This window comes from Neodiprion lecontei, chromosome 3 (assembly GCF_021901455.1).
Source record: "Neodiprion lecontei isolate iyNeoLeco1 chromosome 3, iyNeoLeco1.1, whole genome shotgun sequence".
Lineage (NCBI taxonomy): Eukaryota > Metazoa > Arthropoda > Insecta > Hymenoptera > Diprionidae > Neodiprion > Neodiprion lecontei.
In genome coordinates, this window is record NC_060262.1 from 1,069,969 (window position 1) to 1,093,315 (window position 23,347).

A 23,347-nucleotide genomic window follows, 5' to 3' on the forward strand; every position below is an offset into this window, starting at 1 on the left:
TTGTACATATGTATATAAAAACGCACCGATCGGCTGCACGGTACAATAAATATTGTATCATCTTGTATACCTAAATAATTTGGCCGCGGCTCTTTGGTATAATAATTTATATAGGTAATTAATTATATATAACGTATATAAGGTATATGAAGGGAGGGGGGGGGGGAGGGGGAGGAGGTGGAGAGGGGAGGGGGTGAAAAGGGAGAAAATTTTAGATACAAGGCTTTTATTGTAATAAAAGAGAGGGCAAAGGAAGGAAGGAAGGGAGGAAGGAGAAGAGAAGGAGAAAGGAGAAAGGAGAAAGAAGAATGGAACATTTGTTCTTCTCTCTTGTTATTTTGTTGTCTTTTCTTTTTTTTTTTTTCAAGACATCTCTATATATATATACATATATACACATGTGTATATATGTATGTATATATTTGTGTTTATTCATTTATATATGTATGTATGTATATATATATATATATATATATCTATGCAACGAGCGAATGATTTGTCAGATTTACCACACGTTTCTTCTTCCTCTTCTTCCCGCGTCTGTCCTGTTTTTTATTCATCTTCTTTTAATTTCATTTTTCCTTGATTCCGGTACGGATTTTCATTCTTTTTTTTTCCCATCTTTTATTCTTCTTCCTCGCTTGTTGTTGTTGTTGTTGTTGCTGTTGTTTTTTTTTGTCTTTTTTGTAATTTTTTCTTTCTTTTTTTACTCTCCAGGACCGTTGGACGATGTTCTTGCAGGCGGTTGTCGTCGTATATATAATATATGCGTATGTATGTCATTATATATAGGCATGCATGTTCATCTTTATTAGCGTCCTCTTGCCCATCGCAGCAACGCGTCCGCCAGAACGTCGAGATGCGCTTTCGTCTGGAACGAAAATAACAAAGAATATAACGGTCAATTTCAATATTAGAAATATCATCTGTCAAGAATTTCTCACGGTGTTATTTTATCTTATATACCGTGTAATTCTTATTTTTACAACTATTATCATGCACCCGTCGATCCGCAGTACCTGTAATACCTAATACTTGTATCAACGTCGCCGAGTGATAACATTGGCGTAATTTTATTGAAATTTCAGTAATAGTCAAAATACGTAACGAGCCGAAATATGGCTCTGCTACATCATATTATCCGCGACGAAATGAACGGTTATGAATAGATTCCTCTTGGTGTTGTTGAACGTATCATCCGTACCCCGTACGTCTTACAGAATTTTCTTTTCAGATGGAAATAACGCAAGATTTCAGTGGCACACTAAGCTTCCGAGTTAAATTGATTTCAATCGCTTCGTGTAATTTAACTCCACTTTCTTTAATATCAAAATAATATTATCAGTTGAAACAAATTTCTGGCATTCAACTTAATTTAATTCCATTTTAAAATTTCAATTTTTTCCTCGACAATTCTCGTCAATTCACCCTAATTCAAGTGGGTTTGAAAAAATTTCGATTCATTCTCTTGTAATTCCTGTGTTGATTTTAATTCAGCATTCTTTTTCTCTGTAAATAGACGATACCGGCTGGAATCCGAACCAATTCGAATCAAGTTGACTTAATTTTCCATAACTCATTCATTCCTCACTTGATTCTCACAAATTCATTTATTTTCCATCGATTCAATCAATTGTCATTCATTCGGTTGAATTGTCATGAATTTGAATAACCTGTCGTCGCATCGTTTCATCGACTTACTTTCCCCTCGCCCTTACACGCGTATAGTTGCGCACACACACACACACACACACACACGGTCTGCACTCTCTCCTTAGTCTCTTCCGCATGCATAACTCAGCAAATGTAGGTACTCGTAGGTCGTTACCGAAGTTGTTCTTGGGTATTTTTTTCTCTCCACTCTTTCTGCTGGTTTTATAAAGAAAAAAAAAAAAAAAAAAATAAAAGAATCACGATGAAAAAGTTAAAAAGTAACGATTTTCACAGACATTCTCCTCTTTGCACGAAAATATTGAAAATGATATCGAAGAGACAATTCACAGACAAGATTGCGGTGGTCGTGGTTTCAGCGATGAATTATTCTCCGCAACGAGAAAACCTGAAAATATCACATCTCTCGCTGCCGAGAGTCCTCTTGCTGATTGCGAGAAGAACACGCGTTAAACTTGACTCCTCTTTCTCTTTCTCTTTCTTCTTTACTTTTTTATTTCGCCATTTTTCTCCTCTCGTTCTAGCTTTTAAGTATGATGAAAAAAGTGATCTTTTTCCTTTCAACTTTTAAGTTCTTGCAGACTTTCTGTTCTTCTTGTTGTTTTCGTTGTTGTTATTATTATTACAATTATTATCATTGTTTAGCAATATTGAGCCTCAGCTGGAACCTCGGGGTCGTTGGTTACCCGAGGGTTTTTAATCGAGATTTTCGTAACTTGAAACTTTCTGCCTTGAGAAAAAATTTTTTTATTCTACCTTAAAATTAACCCTTCGAGTACACGCCTGTTTTTTCGATCGTGGAGGACACTCTGGGTCAAAATGAGCCTGTCCCATTTTTGACGTACGAATACGATGTACGCGAAGAAATTCAGGGTTATACTTTCGGTATCTTGCAACGCGATAGTGTAGCTTAGAAGTATGAATAGTACGAATAAGTCATAAATGTAAATAAAAAAGGAAAAAGAGAAAAATAAAAAACAACCGGAAGACGAGAAATTTTTGAAGTATTACCGTTTAGAAGAAAAAGATAAGGGTACCCGGTACGTTCTCAAAGGATTAAAAATATCGTTGCGAACTTTTTTTGTCTGGTAAAAAACGCTTCAGCGAATAATCAAGAAAAGAAAATTGTGCACCGGCCCAAAGGGTGTCGGTTAATCGTCAAGTTACACCCCAAAGTAACATATGATACTTGGTAGTTTTTCGACGCTCGGGGAAGGTGGTTGAGAATTTTTCCCAACCTTCAGCAACATCAGCCTTTCGACGCACGTGTTAATAAATATACGTGTACGTACGTATAATATTGGCAGGTACAGCTGGAGAAGCAGTCACGTAGTTCCGAGCTTTTGGTTCTCTCGCGCTTTGTACGCTAACGAAAGAGGTAAACGCCCGGGCTTGCAAGGTACGTACGTGCCGGGTGTTGCAAACTTTATCACTTTCGAGCCGGGCGAGATACGCCCGTACGAGTGGGTGGAAGACCCCTGGGAGAATTGTTTGTTTGCTTGTTTAAAAAAAAAAAAAAAAAAAAGTATCGCAGCGTCGCGGTACTCACAGTCTTGTAGAACATGCAGGCCTGTCTATCCTCGTCCTCCCCTGTCGGGCAATCTATGAAACCGTCGCACAACACGTGGTCGTCTATGCACCGATATCGTCCCATCCGGTCCGGCGTTGGGCACGCGAACCGTTCCATTCCGTCCTCCGAGGATGGACACTCTGGAAAATAGAGGCGAGGTTAGCACAGGATGTTTTTGATAAATTTTATGTTTTCCAGTTTCATGCCGAGTCCAAAAATTACTTCCATTACCCTCCGTCGCGTAGTGTATTTTTGCAAAATACGAGGTGTTTGCGTTAAAAAGAAGAGCATACGACGATGATGGAAAACAACACCGTTTCGTTGCGGTGAACTAAACGACATTACTTGGAAAATTAAACAAATAATTTCTTCGTGAAATTTACTCGACGTTTCTGTCTTCATTCTTTGCACCTACGAAACTTTTTCTTCTTCTCTTCGATACTTCTCCGAACACGCCTTCGGCGTTCCGTTTTCTTTTTCCCTCTTTTTGTTTATTTTCGAGTCTCGGTCTAATAGATATTGAACGAAAGTAAGAAATCGCTTTTGCATAGAATTTTTAGAATAAATAACACGATACCGGATTTCGAATTAAACGGAAGTTTCACTCTAAATGAAACTACGTGCACGAGTTTAAGAAAAAAACCCGACGTGATGAAATTTTTACTAGTATTTTTACCCGGTTTCAGTGAGTAAAAGTCTGTAAGAAATGGCTGAAAAAAAGAAACCTGTGCAGTTTTTTACCGATCCCCTCGCAAGATGGTGTTATAAAAGAACCCTTCGTCGATCAAATCAACGATTATCGTTGCGATAATTCAGCCGAACTCTAACGTTACACGAGATTGGAAAATCGCGATGATAACCGCCGCATTCCGCGGTAAAGTTATTAACTTATGCGGTAACCTCAAGCGATGATTCACGGGTACCTGTGATATAGAAATCATCCCTTTGCCTCTTGGGGTATTTATTTATGGGGGGAGGTTAAGCGATAACACGTGATTCATAATTCAACGGCGAGCCGTTCCTTGTGTAATACCCGTATACGTTAGCTGTACCTACGTTATATACGTTGTTGAACGACTCGAACGACTCTGAGTTTCGCAATGTAGGGACGTTTACTTTACGCTGCTTTATGCCGCATCGTTGTTTCTGTGCGCTGAATTTCTGAGTATTAAATAAAAAATTCCGGGCATACGAGCTCCCGTATTCAGGATATATACGGGACTGCTCGCGTGACTCTGGTGTGTGGATTCGACGTATAAATAGCGGAACTTGGATCAACTTTGTTCAAACTTTTTGTCACGTAGGTGTCTTTTATTCATATATATATATATATATATATATATATATATATACATATATTATGTATATACGGATGACGAAGCGTCGTGTATCGGAGAGGAGAACGTCTTCTTTTGATCCTCTGTAGGCGAATACACATCATGCCTGAATGATAACGATCGCGTAATGACGATGAGAATAACGAGCAGCGCGGTGTCTTTTAATGCGAAGGGAAAATACATGTATATATATATATCGGCGAAGTATCATCCTTCGCAAGCAATATCTTCTTATTAAAGCCCATAAAGCCAGATTAGAGTCTCTTTCGAAAGCTTATACAGGGCAGTTGCGGTTCTGCAGAGGCGTCACTTGACGTCGAACGTGAGACGTAATCTGATTATATTACCTACGTAATAACAATCGACTCTCTCATCGTATTCTCGACTCTCTCTTATTTTCCTTGAGATTAGGGTGAGATGAATGAAAAAAATCACCGTCTGGATTTTTTTTTTTTTTTTTTCTTGCGACATTTATACACACTTCTCCTACGCTGTACGAAATACTTGAACTTGATATAACCGGCACATACAGAGGATAAGGATAGATAACGCAGATCTGCGTCTTTTTCTTTTCCGAATATTCACTTACCGGAGTGTTAATATTCGCGGAAGTAGTCATGAATTTAATATGAAACGACGTTCGTACGAAAATAGGTGAAAACTACAGGTTGAATGAAATAAAACTACCCGTATCCAAAGTTTTCATCGTTCGGTTGAAGCTTAAAAATAACAGGAATAAATACAAAATGTGCGGGATAAATCATATCGCTGTTGTGGGTGTTTTTTTTTATTTTTTTTTTCATTTTCTTTTTGAAGCAAAGCTTTGCTTCGTCGGAGTCCATTTATGAACTTTATCCGCTTCATCTTTATGGATCATCCAACTTATACTACAGTCTGCCATCATACTGACGTCCCAAAGGCTTTCATATCTTCTTTCCATCTCTTTTACATCTTGATGTAACGGTTCACCTTGTTTTTTTTTTTTTTTTTGGCAAACGATGAATGTGCGAATTACAAAAGTGAAATTTTGGACTCATATTACATCCCAAGTCTTTATAGTTGCTGTTTAACATTTCTTGGAGAATATTTTTATAATTTGTAGGATATTTTACGTTGTCTAAAAATTTAGCAACAACAGTCTTTAAGCGATTCCAGGTTTTTTTTCTGAACTTTTCATGATATTCTCAGAGTCTGCATCATGTTGTCAACGAAGTATACATGAATTTACTGGGTTATTCCTTTGAAACTGTTATAAATATTTATTTTAATAACAGTTATCCTGAGAAAAGTATCACCTCGTGTATATTTATATGAATAGCAAAAAATCGTGATGTGATGCGTAAAAACGAAGTTGATATTCCGAATCAGCGGACCAAAATCTATATCTATATATATATATGTGTGTATCATGTACGAGTAATTAGAAAACTTTTTCATCGCAGACCTGCGTAAGTAATGTTTCGGAATTAATTAGACAGCAGAAGTGAAGTTTGGTTCTTGATCGCAGCGGAGAGAACCGAGTGGTGTGCCATGCTTTGAGGAGCAGCCACTCGACTGACTTGACACAGTACCTACGGGTTGTTGCTGCAGCCTCGAGTGCCGAATTGATGGCTGCGTAGCATTGCAGGTTCGTTGTCTAGGTTATACCTAGACACTTGACTCGACAATTCAATTACCTTTGGGCGTGTGAAGCCTTGTGTGTGTATGCTAGGGTATCCCAAAAAAAAAAAAAAAAAAAAAACAAGACAATAATTGATTTTTCACGGTCCTTACCCTGGAAACTTTAGTTTCGATAGAAGAAAACATTCTCGCGAAGAGGGAGCTTTGTAGCTTAAGTGGAATCCTGCGCCGCTCGTTGAACGTTTATAATTATAACAGCCAATTAACGTATGTAACGAACTGTTTGAAAGGAAAAAATTAAAACTATAGGGATTGTATTTGAAATTAAGAGAAAGAAGATTCTACTCGATAAATTAATTGTTTGAAATTGAAATTTTTATTATCGATATGTTTGGCAATTGAGTTTGAGAAAAATTGGACTGTTTTAACTTACGATGGAAGCGTCCGATATCTAAGAATAAGTTTTAACTGATTCGCACGGAAAAAGTGAGTTTGTTAGTAAAGTTGTGTCGAAACGAATCCTGGAAATGTTTGGAAAAGCGGGAAATGTCAGGGAATTCGATACGTCATTGACGCTAGGACACCCTGTATAATAATTACCGTCATTAGAGAGCGTGGCAATGAGAAAGAAAGGGAAAAGAGAAGAAAAGAGAAGAGAAGAACAAAGCAGAGAAATAATAATGTAAAATGAATTGAACCTTAATTACGAGCAGCGAAGGAACAGGAGTAGGAGTGGGTGGGTTGGCAAAGTCGCAAAAGGGATGAAATTAATTATGCGCGAAAGGTTCATTGGCTTGACTATATCCCAACGACCTCAGCCAGGTAGGCGTACCTATAACCATTAACAAAGTCATCAACGCGGCGCTGTGCTCGAGGAGGAGCCGGTGGCTTGGGAAAATTAGGTAATTACATTAACGATGGATTTCCGAAAGATCGGCGAGTCTCCTTACTCGCCATTGTGGAACCGGTGTAGTTACCGCAACTACAAATCCGCCAGCGGACGACTGACTGTCCAACCGTCTACCTTTATCGAGAATCTCTTTATCGGGGCTGGAAGGCGCAAGGCGCAAGGACGCGATTTCAAAGGCTACTTGTCAAAATGTTGTCTTTGATTTAAAACGGAATGAAATGGAACGAAATTGGATGAAATTGAATGAAATTGAATGAAATTGAATGAAATGAGACTCGGAGTTCGCGTAGCGTTTGGAAATTGAGGGTGATAAAAAGGACGACGTTTGTGAAAAGAGTGATTTCCCATACCGTACTCGGGATTTCGTTTTCATTACCACCGTGCGCTTATCTACAAAGTGTACTTTTTTTCATCTTACTTCAAGAGAATTTCTAAATTATGTAGCCATTTTAATTCCGACCCCTCAATCGTCATTTCACAATGAACCGCATTGGTGTTCTCGCTCGTTCCAAGAACGCATTATCATGCGACTGTATTCCATGCTCAGGTATCCGATTCCGTTCGCAGCGTGATTAGAATAACCGCACCCTTATCTCTGCACCTGTTCGCCGGGTTCGAACGAGAAGTGACATTTATTATAGAATCACCTTGATATACTTTTGTATCGGTGAAACGAGTCTGCGGTGCTCTCTTATCGCTGCACATACAATATACATACGTACGGCATATAACTTTACCTTTTACATACCCCACCTACCCGCAAGCTCGACGCTTGCAGCCAGTTATTTAACTACCGACACTTCCAATTTTACTCTCGCGTTACTACCGCAACACCACCGCGACCTGTTGAACTGCAGCGTCGTAGGTATTATTTGTCGACGATACGCCAAGTGCAGGTGTAAAATTATCGTTCTATTCAACTCGAATCGGGGATGCCCAATGGCATAAGGTCGTAAACACCAAAAATGCGATTTCAGTGGCAACAGGGTGTATGATATATTTTATCTTTCGTCATTCGCTTTGAAAATTGTCGAAACGTATGATGCGTGAAAAAAAAAAACGAAAAAAATTCTCTGAGATAAAAAACAAAGGAGTAAAAAAAAATATGTTTCCGGCAGATACGACCTTATGGAATTAGTCGACGTACGTTTTTATGGTTGAATCAGTGGGAGAAGGTCGTATCTGCCAGTACACGTGACCTTTCGCTCTCAATTAAACTGTTATTCAATTTCAACGTTTCAGTCCATACTTTCATGTTTTAGGCTTAGATACGATCAAAATAAAAAAAAATAAAAATTACACCCTCGTTTTGACGGCGCTTACGACCTTACGCCATTGGACACGCGACGTGTGTAATAACGTTGACATCGTGTATCGTTGAACCACATCTTCACAATCAGCGTTTTTGGAAAATTAGTTACCAAAAATGGTAATTAGGAATAATCCGTCGTGATTTGAAACGGAGGGCGGATATAAAACAATGGGACAGGTACTGTGCAGGCCTGTTAAGAATAGCAGTTGGACAGCCGTATCCCTGAGTACACTTGTTCCTTATTTCAAACTCAAGAGCTATCCATCCCGATGCCGTCTCTTTGTACCCTTTGTAATGGCGAATCGTTGCGAGAGGGTGCGGGTGGGTAGGTATAAGTAAGCGCCCGTGGCGTGAGAGAATTTAAACCTGTCGTGTAATAAATATTAAACGAAGTTCCTTTATATTTACCACCGTGCCAGTGTTAGCTCTGCGGAGTTGACTGGTTTGCCAAAGGTAGAAGTATTCCAAAGTTCGGCCTTTCGCCTTTATCGCGAAAGGTACGCGTACGTACATGTATAATCGCCCGTATACCTACTTAAACAAAACGAACAAAGTTTTACAAATTTTCCGTTGGGGTTGAGACGAAGGCTGAGGAGGCACCTTAATTATTTTTTTTTCCTTTTCTTACCTCTGGCCGACAGCTTTGAAACTATTCTTCCGATACGCGATTCATCTAACGGGTGTGGTCTTTGGCCTCCTAAGGCTATTACGACCGAACGATACAGTCTGTAGGTGGGTACTTGAATTTCTTCCTTTCCTGTCAAACTCTTCTCATTGTCCCTCAAGTCGGTTCAACGGTAATTAAAGCATTACGAATAAACGAAACAACCGTTTTATCAGATAAAGTTCGGTTTTGTAGAAACCGGAACGATATTTCGGATTTTACGAAAAATTACTAATCTTCTCAAACATTATTTTTTCAATAGCAATGGAACAAACTTCGGTATTACATTTAAATGACTTTAGTTCATAAATAATAATTTATAATAAACTACAGGCGTGAAAGAATTGATAAACAAATTTTAAAAATGAATATTTTCCGTACTTCTTCTATTTTCGTACGAATTTTCTCGTATCGAACCCCAAACGTAGTCTCCCATCGCGTTCTCGTTAATTTATCAAGGTAAAAAAGATCAAAACAAACTTTATAAGTAATAAATAAAGGTTTTGGTTATTATTTTATGTATACAATGGAAATTTATTTGTTTCGATAGAAACTCCTGTGTCATCGAAGGAGATGTCAATGGTGCAAGTGTACGCAGTGCATGCCGTATCAAATCGAACCGACGAGTTACATTTGGAGGAACGTATAAACTCGACGATCGAGTGATGCGCGTTGTACGAACCAATGCGATTGGATCGGATTGAATTGGAGATAACTTTGTGAACCTTGTTGGACCGTTTGACATTTTGATGAAACGTCCCAATTATTTACTTGAATGATGTTAATCAGGAACGAGAGTCGGGGATACTCGGCGGCACTCTCGTTTATTCGCTGTAGCCGGTACCATAATTCCTTTCATCGAGTGTAATTCAATAATTTAACCCCCCTCCACCCCCGGAGAGGGAGTAAGGGAATTAAACCCCTCTTATTGACCGTCAAGAGGTCTGATTTCCTTTTTTCGTAAATTCCTTCGTCGTACCCTAAGGTCTATTCGTCATGTTTAATTTTCGTCGCCCAAGCTCTGGTAATTGGCCCAGCTTCGGGATACGAATATATCCCTGATTAGCTCAACTCGGCAAGGCATCTTACGCCGATGACGGAATGAAAATATATTATACCTAAGCAATGTTAAAACAGCGTCAAATCTCAACAGGCTTTCAACCGGATGAGAATGAAAGAAACGGAAATCTGTCACAGTGCGGATCCGACAGATCCACCACACTCATTTTTCTACAACGATAAGAAAATGTGACACAAGACTATTGTCTGCAACACGGTATGAGAATAAGAGCCACAGGTTGTCGAGATCCAAAGAGTGAGAAGGACTCGGCATCTGGTAGATATCGTTTCTTTTATGTGGATCTATATCGGGCCAGATGCAGGTTGAAGAGCGTCTGAAGTCAGCGTACCGCTTATTGACACGCTTGGAACCAATTATTGACACTTCTATTTTTCAAAATTATAAATTTACGGCTCAAATTGCAAATTTCTCGATGACCAAAACCAATTGCTGGAGGGTTAGATGGTACAAATTTAATTTCTGGTCGTTTTAGGACCAAGGATCAAACAGATATACAACCCAGAAGGGTCAATAATTGGATAAGAGTCGATAACCGAACGAATTGTCTTGTGCCAATAAAATTTGATTACTCGTACTGGTTCTCGTGTCACAAGCATTTGTTATAATATTTTAGTTTTTGGTAAATCTCTCGATTTTTCCATTTACGAGGTAAAAATAATGCTCGTGAAAACAGCAAATTTTTTCTTATCGTTTCATAATTGTGTTTTACTTCTCCGTTTTCTCTCAAATTCACGCCCTCTTCACGTCACGATCTTCTCTCCCGTTCTTTATTTGAAGATTTTTTATTTCACCTTCATTTTATATTCGGTTCTCTTAGCTTTGCCATTAATAAATGCAAAATTCCTTTTTCATCGGAACCTGCTCGGTGATGAGAAGGAGGAGGAGGAGAACGAATAAGAACCGATGTGTTTTTCTTACCGAGGCAATCACGTTTCGTTCAACCGCGATGTATTCTTTGATAAAAATTTTTTCGATGGACTGTTTTCTCTTCATCTCGTTTCATTTGAGGGATGACGGTTTAGTAATTGCTCGAGGTGCCAAGCGGACAGATGGATGTGTATTCGGTATAGTTTTACGTACGCTGGCTGACTGATATATATATTTACGTATATATGTATGTACATATATAATTAGACTGTATCACAAACTGTATCGACTATTTTTTCAAAATTCAAGTCGAAAATATTGTCCCAAATAACGAAAAAAATATGACGTCCAAGTTCAGGTATTATTATTAATATTCAAAGGTTCATCATCGCGATTCTCTATTTTCCATATAAATAACAACATGGGAAATTTTTTTTTTTAACTCCAACAAGGCCAGAGAATGTTTTTGTAGGGAATTGAACGCTCTAAAAAAAAAGGTCTCTCATCATTTTACGATAAATCTACTCTCTCTAATGTTATTTGAGATCAAAAATTATTTACAAGAACCCTGAATCATTTTTGGTACAGTACAGTCGGAGAGCATCTTTTTCTCGTAATTTATATTCGTTATTTTCAACTCGAATTTCGAACAAAAATAAGTAAGTGATTTTTTTGATACGGTCCGACACATACATATACATAGGTATGTATATAGAACTTGGTATCAAAGCGGTGTTCTATCGTCATATTCTCATTATTCAACTCCCGTCTAGGAATATCATCTTTTTCTGTTACTCGTATGAATATTGATGCTACGGGACGTTCACGTATCCACTTCTCAGCTCTTATACGTACACCTATATCATATCGATCGAAACTTCTATAATGCCATTCTGACGCGGAGTGGAGTTCGGGATGCTTCGTTCCTTCGAATAATACGTCCATGCATGTGTACCTTGATGTGTGTTGTATTGTATGGTACGTTCACGTATCCGTACACATACGACGAGTTATACGTATCGACGAGGTCAACTCACACGAGGCTTTTATTGTTACTCGGAGAAAATGTCAAATGACGAAATGAGGAAGAATACTGCGAATTAAACGACGAACTTCAACCTGATGCTGATAGATACATATCACGTACATATCTACCGAAATCTCATCGATTTCCATTTTACGCCTGATCAATACATGCTTTTCTTGTATACGAAGTGTGTTAAAAAAATAAGGAGAATTTTTGTTTTTTGGAAATAATATTGTTCATTCGTCAAGAACAATGTTACCCCCTTGAAAATAGTCACCATCGGATACTGTACACTTATGACAACGCTTTTTCCAATTCCGGAAACATTTCTGGAACTCGTTCTTTCGGATAGCTTTTAGCTCTCTGATCGATGCCTTTTTAAGCTCATCTATATTTGCAAAAGAACGGCCATTTTGAGGTTCTCTTTGTTTTTGGGAACAGAAAACAGTCACACGGATCCACGTCTGGCGAATATTGAGGCTGGGACATCGTTGCAGCGTTGTTTTTGGAAGAAAAGTCACGAACAAGCGATGAAATTCTTGTAGCAAAATTGAATGAAAATTCTCCGATCCATTTTCGAAATCGCCGATCCTACCAAAACACATGCAAACTTTTCGACAGCCGACAATAGACTAAATATCCAATATGGCTAACACGGTGCGGAAACTTTTCAGACAACTTTACCAACGTAAAAGCGTAAAATCGCCCGAATCGAACTAACAAATTACGAACTAGTAAAATTACAAAATTCCCGTTATTTTTTTAACACGGCTCGTACTACTGGTCACCCCAGCGCGCTGACTTGATCAGTGTTACATTAGCTGGCGTTTAAGGGTGAAAGAATTAAGGTTTAAAAGAGGGTGTCAGGCTGCTGCGCTTTGTTTTCGTTAAATTTGAAATGAGAAAATATAGCGTACGTACCCGCAAGTTGGTGCGAAAAATACCGAGTGTCAAGGTACTCTAAGGATTACACACCTCTTATACAGTACATACATACATACATACATCCAAAGAAAATATAAGGAATGGAAAAAGTTTTTAATACCGCATGACGAGGGGTGCGAAAGCTATGTGCCATTGTTGTTCATGCCACCTGCGCCTTATGGGTAAGACCGGGTAGGCGTCGATAAGAGCGTTGCACTCTGGTTATCTTCACCCTGAATCACATATACACGTACAGGGCATTCCAAGACAACCCGTCAAGCGGTTGATCGTAACATTTTTGAATTTCACCAAGAATTATTCCTACGCTGGTACGACCCGTGAAAGGCTTCCAAAGAAATGTGCAAATTTTTTTAATCACTCGTCTTTACTCTATGATTTTTTAAACCTATCTGAAAAAAAAACCCGAAATGATTTTTATGAAACGAGAAAAAAAACCGTCTGGTTTCCGAAATTAAATCTTGCGTGAAAATGTTCAATTTCGTAAAACCAAATGTTTTTTTTTTTTTTCTCGTTTCATAAAAATCAATTTGATTGTTTTTGATATGGGTTTAAAAAACAGGGTCGTAATAACGTAGGAAAAATCCTCGGTGAAATTAAAAAAATGTCACGGTCAACCGTTCACTGAGTTGGAGTGGAACGCCCCATATATGTACATAGATGCATGAGTATTTCACTGGTGGAATAAACGCGCGCATTGTGTTTTACATCGGGTTTTTATTTTTCTCCCGCATCGCGCGGTTAGAACAGAGAGATAGGAAAAGCACGAGTTTTGCATAAACCACGGAGTAGAATAAGCGAAAAACCGTTACATTTCATTTCCATTTTCACAAAAGTATAAACTTTTCCTCACACGGTGGCTTGTTCTCTGCGTGGTTGAGAATTTTTACGATCCAAAGTTGGGAAATTACGAGGACAGAGCTACAAAAACGACGGCAACCTGGATGAATACCAGGACTACCACCATCGACAACAGCAGTCGCTGCCGCTATTTGCTGCAAGGTTTCTTGAGTATGGCGTTTGTCACTTTGCTTGTGAAACAAAAAGAGACCCTGCGGAAAAGGAGGGACGAGATCGAGACCGAGGAAAGAGAAACGTGGCGGTAGAGATCATCGCTGACGTGAGGCTGCCTTGCTCTTCCCTTACCACTTATATAATAAACAATGGAAACGGGCAACGAAATTAGAACGTGGAACGAGGAACAAACTGATTGGAGGGTGGGTGGGTGGGCATCCCTCGTGAGACACGCGGCTGTAACGCCGGCAGAAAATCTCTTGATTAACTCCCCTCGAATCCTGACAGACGATCCCAGCAGGGTTGTTTTGTTTTTTTTTTTTCTTATTTTTTTGACCAAAGAGATAAAACGAGACGAAGAATCTTACCTCTAGGTACGGTAGCTGGCGTGGTGAAGATCAGTTTATTTCGGATTTCTCTTATACGTATATAGACCTTTCACACACGTACGCACGTACGATATGTGTATAGGTATAATAATACTAAGGAAACGAGAAAGTTGGGTTATGTCCGCCTAAAATATCCTCCGGAGGAAAACATTTACCAAAGTCCATCATGGGTCGCGGAAAGAAAAGGGAGAGAACGGAATATGGCAGCAAATATCGCCATGAAGCAACCAACCGTTCGCTAAAGGAGGGTAAAAGTTGCTTTACGATGTCATATTGTAATGTCTGTTTACAGGGGATTTCACCAAAATTTATACAGAGTGAATAGGTCGCCAACGTTCTAATGGACTAACGCGCATGCGCTAAAGTTCTAGAGGAAAAGCAGTTGGTTTTTCAGGTTGACCAACCGTATTAAGTTGTGCTCAAATTCGGTCATTCACCGATTAATAGTTTTTACGATTATAAACATTGGCAATCTGCCAATATTAATCTAATAAAATAAATATTCGATCTTACGAAAACAGTTCCAACGGCCAAAATCTTTGATCTATCGTACATGCTGCAAAAATTGTCATCTGAACTTACGACGCGCGACGGTTGGTCAACCTGAGAAAACAACCGCTTTTGCTCTGGAATTTTAGCTCATGCGCGTTAGATCATTCGACCGTTGACTACTAACTCTGTATAAGGCCGCATGGTTTTCACTACCGTGAAATGGGTTCGTGATACAACATAATTTAGGCACGTTGGTTGTTGCTGAATTTTTAACGTTGAAAATAATGTGTGTCGAGTTTGCAAATGTTATCATTTGTGATATTTAGACGTGATACCGATGAGTACACTCCTTACGTCATCCGACAATTAGATACAAGAACATATACACGCAATATTCTCACAATGATGATTCTGCGTTAAGAATTTAACCTGGTATATGTTCGTTGGGATAAATTATTGCGAATTTATAGTAGATTGGACAAAGCGTATAAATTATTGTGTATGCGGGCAGTCTCAACCCTTGTAAAACAACTTTAGAACTTTCAGATAGGATAATAATTGCACTGCAAATTCAGACATGATAACGAGAGAAAGCGAGAGAAAGATAGAGAGAGAGAGAAAGAGAGATTTTATATTGCTGCAGACTGCTCGATTCCCGCGCATAATTACCCCACTATGGTGCGGTATGAAAACTTTTTACGCACTTCAATTGTGCATCCGGTATGCGGTTTATGGCATCACAAATGCTGCTGATATCGAAGCCGTTATGACTTGCGGCTTGACATTATTAACGATGAAATGAATTCGAAATAGAAATAAAAAAATAACGAAAGATATCCCGTAATCGATTTGTATGCGTTGAAAACTTGCTCGTTTGTGTCCGATACCTTTACATTTTCATTTCATAACTCGTTTAAACCAGATACATTCTCCGTTAGTCAATCAGTGGAAAATTGGGAGACTTCAATATATCTAATTACACTGGTCAGCAAAATTTTTTAACAAGGAAGGTGCTTACTAATTTTGAAATACCCATCTACTCTCACTGTAAAATCATATTTATTTTGATTCGATCAGGTATAGTTTTCGCGTTACAACTACTACCGGTATAATTGAATGTTCGTCGTTTTTACTTACCTTTTTTGATTCAAGCTGTTTTTTTATTTACAACAAGTATCACTTAATTAGTTACAACGAATAACCAACCTGTAACGCAGAAACTAGAGGTGATCGAATAAAAATAAATATGATTTCATAACGAGGGTAGACGATAGATATTTCAATATCCGTAAGCACCTTCGTTGTTAAAAAATTTACTTGATCGGTGTTCTTTATTGGCGTACCCATCCCACCTCCGTGTTTCACCTTTCGATTTCGTCGCTCTCGTTAAGCGAGCAAAACTGTACCCCTTTATGACTTTACGACTATAATCAACCCTTTGTTTGCTCTTTAATAATCACGAGAACGCCTATGTACAACGAATGACGGGGCACGAGCTGTATAAGAGGCACCGATCACCGTTTACGGGGTGTTTTCATAATCGTACCACGCGTAGGCACGATAACATCCGGTCTGGTAACGCGCGATATTCGTTTCCGAACAACAGCTGCGGTTTAGCTCGTCGACGATCGAATCCCCTCAATTTAAACAGTCGTTAATCCGATTTTGGAACGCCCTACATAACGCGACTCTACGGTGTTATGTATAGTGTATACATATATACACAACGACCAGCTCGCGGGTATAACGGCGGCAAAAGTGTTTACTACGAAAAGCTCCGTTCGTTCGTTCGTTCGTTCGTTCGTCGATGCTGCTGTTCAAGGGATGAGGAAGAGGGGCGGCGAACGTAAGAGGAACGAATCCCCGGTCGGAATCGTCGGATGCTGCAGGGAACGAACGGCGGTCCGTCTGGACGTCGCCTCCGCGCCTCTGGCGTCCCCCAGGTGCCTCCCTGCCTCTCTTCTCCTCCGCCCCCGGGCGGTGTACCCGGGATAACGTTGGGCGCCAGGTCACGGGGGGAACGATCTCTTCCAGCAACCAACATCCCTCCGCTTCTCTCTACGTCCTCTATTTTTACCTAACGTCATTTTTCTACGCCGCGTCTAGCTGCAGCTCTCTAGGTGTATGGACGGCTTTATCAATCCAGAACTCCTACCAATACCGCCATCCGGTCTGCACCAAATCCCGATGGGTTCTTCGGTAAAGTCTGTGGAGGTGTTTTTTTTTTTTTCTTTCTCAACGTAATGTAATGTAATGTAATTTATTAAACAGGCTGTAGGATTAAAATCCTCTAACGGCCTAAAGAAAATACAAAAAATATACAGAGCATACAATAAGAACAATAGTTGAAAGAATAGTTGAAAATCGTAGTTAACAATAAGCAATAAAAAAAAAAAAACATTTTAAGAATAATAACAGTACTATATGTATGGTCTCTCAACGTCAATTGTCAATAATAACGAAAAGAAAATAATAAAGCTTAAATTGCACTAGGCTGCCTAAAATAAAAATAAAAAAGCACATTTGCACATAATAGTGATCCACAGATTCAGGACTCAAATTAAACACAGGCATGTAACTGCACATTAATCCAACGCGCTCACATCAGCTCGCTCAATTGCCATAAGATGATTGAAGCAAGCTGCTTTAAACACATCCAATGACATCGAAGTTGTAACAATTGGCTGTAGAGAGTTCCAAAAGGTAGTGCCAACAACTAGGAACGAGTGATGCAAGATTGACGTGCGAGGAATTGGTGCGAGGAGCGTATCAGTCCGGTTGTTTTGTCTATGCCGGGCAATATTGTGATTTAATCTGATCCGCTCGCACAGCAAAGCGTTTTTATTTAACACCAACATTCCGTAGAATATACATCCTAACAGATATAAACGGCGATTATACGGCGAAAGCCGAAAGTTATTTTGCAAAAAGGACCCTGACTGAGCGTGTTTTCGAATTCGCTTTCAATCTCTTGTCACGTAGGTATATTTCGTGTAACGGAACGATTGCCGCTGGTTTTGCTGTCAGTTTATAGCTCATGATTGAACGGTACATCGACAGGAGCTCTACCTATGTCCTACTTCTGGCATTGACAGGTGTCAACGTGGAAATCTGTAAGATACGCACAGATTGGGAGAGAGAGAAAGAAAGAAATACAGAAAAAAAACGCCCGTTTCCGTAACTTGTCGAAGTCGAGGAGAAATATTCGGAGTAGTACAGTGAGAAACAAAAGGTAAGACAACGATGAAGATGAGCGTCCGCGAAGAATACTCTTTCTCTTTCTCTCTCTCTCGAGTCGAGAGAGAGAGAGACATAAATCACGGTCCACTGAGCCGAATGAAGAGATACAGTTGAGTGTATCTTCTTCCCATAATTCGGTTCTTTTTCACCAACTGTAAAATAACTTTTCTACCCTTATGCTGTGTTTCTTTTTTTTTTTTCTCGTCGAATTAGTTTAGAGAAGACACGAGGGCAGTGGACTGCACGCAACAAGCTATAATATTATAACAATATGACCCAACAGAAAATTGCTTGTTAACGCGTTTCCGTTGTACATAAATAACACAGGTCTGCGACGAAATACTCCTTCGGAAAAAAAAAAAAAAAAAATTTCCTACGGACCAGTGTAATAAATGTGATGCTATTTTGTGAAAATCCTCAAAGGAAGTAAAAGCCTGCAGCTACATTCCCGCACAGCCCGCGCCTCAGTCGAATCTAGCATAGGTACGCGTATCTCAGTTTCTCGCTCGTTTTATATGTATAGGTACAAGTCTAGCTCTATATGCCTTATACTAGATTTGCAGCGCTACTCGCGGTAAACAAGACTATTCGTCTACCACCGCGACTCTCGTTCCAATTCAACTTTCTGGGATAGCCTGCTGCACGGCCGGTGATGATTTCTGGGCTTAGATGACAGATTATATGCTATACAGATGTGGGGATATGTATACACACACACGTATATACGTAAACATGTTTTCGCGTCGTTTCTATGCACCGCCGTTTTCTACAGGACGTTGGGAGCTGTGTGTAATTTAAGTCGGAAGAGAGAATAAGTCGCGAATTCGCAAGTTGGACAGCGAAACACCATCGAAATAAATTATGGGTGAATTTATTTTTAGGTTTTCGTTAAACAGTCTCCTCGTTCGTGTCCATCGTTGCACATACGTTTTATTCGGTCGCTTTTCATGTCACCGTTTGAAATTCTTCCATCAACTTTCACGATCACTTTGTTATAATATACTGCTTCAACATTGTTCGAAGGTAGAATTGGAAATGAGGTCTTTACAGTTTCTTGTTTTCGTTCGTATTTTTGCTTTTTTTTTACTTCAACTATACCCTCGACCCTCCAACCGAAGCTTTCCACTATGCATGGACTCTCGAATAGCGAGAGCAGGCGCAGTTGTGGCGTCCGATATACAGGGTGGCCTGTTTTAAGAAATATACTCAAATAAATCGAAAAGTAAGCAGCAATTTGATCAATACTTCGGACAAAAGTTGTTGCATATAAAGGAGGGACTCATTGAACGAGCGTCACATTTCTTGGGTCCGGGGCCTCTGCTGGGCCCATTGAGGTCCAACTTTTGTTTTTCAAACGGAACCTCCTATTTTTTATTCCATTTTCTTATCTCTCAAGGTCTCCAAGTGCTCAGCGGTAGGCTCCGGACCCGAAAACTGGGATGCTCGTCCGATGAGACTCCCCCCCCCTTCATGTATAACAACTTTTTTCCGAAATATTTGTCAATTCAATGCTTGGTTTTCGATATATTTGAGCATCTTTTTTACTTCGGGTCACCCCGTACAGCTATACACGCCATAACCATAGGACGAGATTATAGAGCGAGACGTTGGAACGGAAGGGGTTGAGCGCATAGTGCGAGAACGTGTAAGTACCTGGCTAGGTGCCTACTTAGCCAGCGGACAGGTGTGCAACCGTGTACGTGAAATAGGTATACCTATCCGGTAATACAATGGTGTTCGTTTACATGGTACGTTGTCATTGTTACGTACGTGCAGGGTATTATATGCGCCGCGAATCTGTCGCGTTATTAGGTGTATTGTTACAATACTGATTGTGAGTGGTACGTCTTTCCAAGGTATTTGGATTTTCGTCAAAGACGTCAAAACGACACCTTGTACCGTGTGTCGGTCGAAAGATAAATCATCAGGAAGCAAATGCACAGAGTACAATTCAGATTGTAGAATTAGGAAATTAAGAGGGTCGACTAGGGTGTAAGCTGTTTTATTTGTTAATTTTTTTTTGAGAAAAACAAGGTTCGTCGGCTATTTTTTTCAGACAAATCATTGAAATACAATTTTTCATAGTTTTCACATTTTATTTATTGACGTTTGAACAAACTTTGTACATTTTTTCGAGTCGAAATAGTGAAAATAACCTAATGTATGCTGCCCGATTGGAATGTTTGTGACAAAAAAAGTGTAGACGTGATATCTTGAAAAGTACTCGACCGATTCAGCTCAAATTTTTACAGCATCTTTATTATATCTATATCTATCGCGCGAACTATGATAATCATGATTGCGTTGTAAGTTTTTGGTTCAGGAGCTATAAGTAAATGGACAAAAAAAAGAAATTTCAAATTTTCCTTACAAAACAAAAATCTACGAAAGCAGTCATGATTATCCTAGTTCACGCGATAGGTATAGGTATAGTAAAGGTGCTGTTGAAATTTGAGTCCAGTGCTCTTTCAGATATCAGGTCTACACTTTTTTTTTAATTACGATCCTATCAGGCAATACTTTGTGTTCAAATCGCAAAGTTCGTTCAATTGTCAATAAATGTAATGTGAAAATTATTGTAAATTTGATTTCAACAGTTTGTCTTAAAAAAAAAAATAGCCAAAAAAACGTTCTAAGAAACAGCCTTCACATTAGACGATCCCCTTAAGGTAAACGTTTTTTGCTACGTGACGTACGAATGCTAACGTTAACATTCGGTGGAAGAGTATACGAAGAGATACGATAAGGCGAGGAGGGGGGAGGAGAAGAGAGGAAACCTCGAGAGTAGTAGAGATAAAAATGAGGATCGTGTACCTAACCGGAGAGAGGAGGAGGAGTACAGGTGTATGTACATACCTGCGGATATAAATTGTAAGGTATCTTAAACGCGAGCCTGCGCCTTAAATATTCATGTAATAACAAACGAGAATAACGAGCAGTAGATAGCAAAAAACAAAAAAAAAAAAACAGAATAATCCTTAAAGGTGCTTTTAAGCAAGATCCTCCGTTGGTAGTGGTTACACAACGACGTTCCTTCACGAAGTTGAAGTTCGTAACGTTAGTGTAACGATGCAATATCTTTCGGAGAAATCGTTGCTTCGCGACTTCTGGATTGTCTGAAATTTCGTAAAACGTTACGAACAAAACATATTCGTTAATTTTTTAAAGCCGACTCGTTGAAAATCGTTCTAAAATAGCGGAATAATGAATAATCTTTTTTCCCCCCCACCATGTTTCGTTACATCATCAGCCTCGCGTTCCTTTGCGGTTGACGCGATACGTTACAAGCAGCCAACCGTCTGTCTATCCGGCTCCTCGGCTCTAACCACCCTTGCCTGTCTGCCTGATTGTAATTATCGTTTCAGCTTCAGCTGTACGCCTCCGCCGTCATCCCCCTTGTCTATTTCTCCACTCCTTTTGCCCGGGGTGTGGATCAAAGGGGCATGTGGCGGTTGTTAAAGTCTCTTGCGGAAAGCGTAACCTGGCTAGATTTACCTGTCGCGATCACAACGTACCTACGTATCTACCTATCTGACTATAGCTCACGCGGTTGCTTGCCTAAGTAACGCATGATAAATTCAGTACGTCAATTCAACACTCGCACGGTCGACTGCATAATTTATCTCGACGCATACACAAGTCAACACGCGTTAAATCAACGCATACACCGTTTCTTTTTTTCATTTTGATTCGATTTAATTTGTATTATTAGAACGCCGCTTGTAAAATAATGTGTGTTGAATAATTGAGGGGAACTTTCGTTTTTTTCGCAAAAAAAGTTATTCGTTTGTCGACAGCAATGTTAATCCCTCTCAGAACAGTCAACGTTGGATAATTTGCACTCTCGCCAGCGCTTTTTCCAATCACCGACACACTTACGGAACTCGTTTTATCGGATAGCTTTTAGTGTGTGGAGTATGTGCTTTTGGTGGAAGATTTATATCCTAAACAGTCTAATTAGGTGTTTGACGAGAATCGTGGCGTACTTAATGTTACGCCAAGACTGACGATCGGAGACGAGGGTGCTGCGATGAAATTCACCCACCGATATACCCCGGGGTCGCTATTTACAACCCCCGTGAGAGCGTCGAGAGTCGAAATGGGCACTCGCTCGTATTTCTCTCTCCCTGAGCTTGGCAGACGTTGTAATATTTTTTCTTCTCTTTATTTCGTTCTTACCTTTCTTATTTCCTTCTTTCTTCTGGTCGAGATTTTTCTCTTTATTCTTCTTTTCTTTTTACCTTTTGTTCATCCCCTTATATGCTTTCTTCTCGTATCGGTGAATTTTTTTTTTTTTTTTTCTTGTTTTTGTTCTTATCAACTTTCTCTCTTCTCTCATCGTCCTTTCATCCTCGCTTCTGTACTCGGGTACCACATTTACTTGAGAAATCTAATTATCTTTTCTTAACAACGGTGCACGTATATACGTTTACACTTGTTATACGTATGTATTACACTGTCATGATTATCAACGTGCATTCTCCGCAGAGTTAGAAATTGCGACACGTGATCTCTTCCCTCATTTATTCCAACGTTATAAAAGTAGTGTTTCCAGTAATGTTTTACCCTCTTCTTTTATCTCATCTGACTTCTACGATGTTTAATGTCAAGTCAAGGATAATATTGATTTACTTTTTCTTCATTCGAAGAACCCCGAGAGCCGAGGGAATTGATTCAGAGCTTTCAGTTTATACCATGTCGATACTCTACCTTCACTCCGTCTCCCGCCGGGCCTTCGTCAGAAACGTCCGATATAAATAATTCACTGCAGACTCGAGAGGCGCCCTTTCCTCTCTCTCTCTCTCTCTCTCTCTCTCTCTCGCCTCTCTTCTCTTCTCTCCTCTCGTCCTCTCCTTCTTATTCCATTTCCTGCGTTGTTCCTTCGTACATACATACATCGGCTATACGTCTACCTGGTTTTTTTTTTTTATATTTTTTATTTTTTAATTTTTTTATTTTTGTTTTAACCATAGATGGCTAATTATTGCAGGCTTCTGCTTTTTCGCAACAATAATTGTGAGAATGACGACGACGACGGTAAAAAACTACGACGATGTCGAGGATGGTGGGAAACGAATGATGCGTCGTCGAAGCTTTTCGTTCTTGCAACAACGCGAGTGTTTGTCAATGAGCGGAGGAGGAATCGGTATAATATACGTATAAGCTCGGCACGAGAACGCGGGTGGCAAAAAATAAATCAAGTGCCACAGG

General features: G+C 39.5%; 1 protein-coding gene across 1 annotated transcript in view; it reads right to left on the reverse strand.

Annotated features, from left to right (window-relative positions):
* Positions 1 to 678: 678 nt before the first annotated feature.
* The window catches only part of LOC107227828, a 56,562-nt gene continuing 33,893 nt past the window's right edge, over positions 679 to 23,347 (reverse strand). Inside the window, exons 2-3 of the mRNA XM_046734377.1 lie at positions 3,221 to 3,381; positions 679 to 871 (exon numbers count right to left, since the gene is read on the reverse strand). Coding sequence (XP_046590333.1) covers positions 812 to 871; positions 3,221 to 3,381 — 221 coding nt within the window. The 3' untranslated portion in view covers positions 679 to 811. The remainder of the gene's footprint in view (positions 872 to 3,220; positions 3,382 to 23,347) is intronic.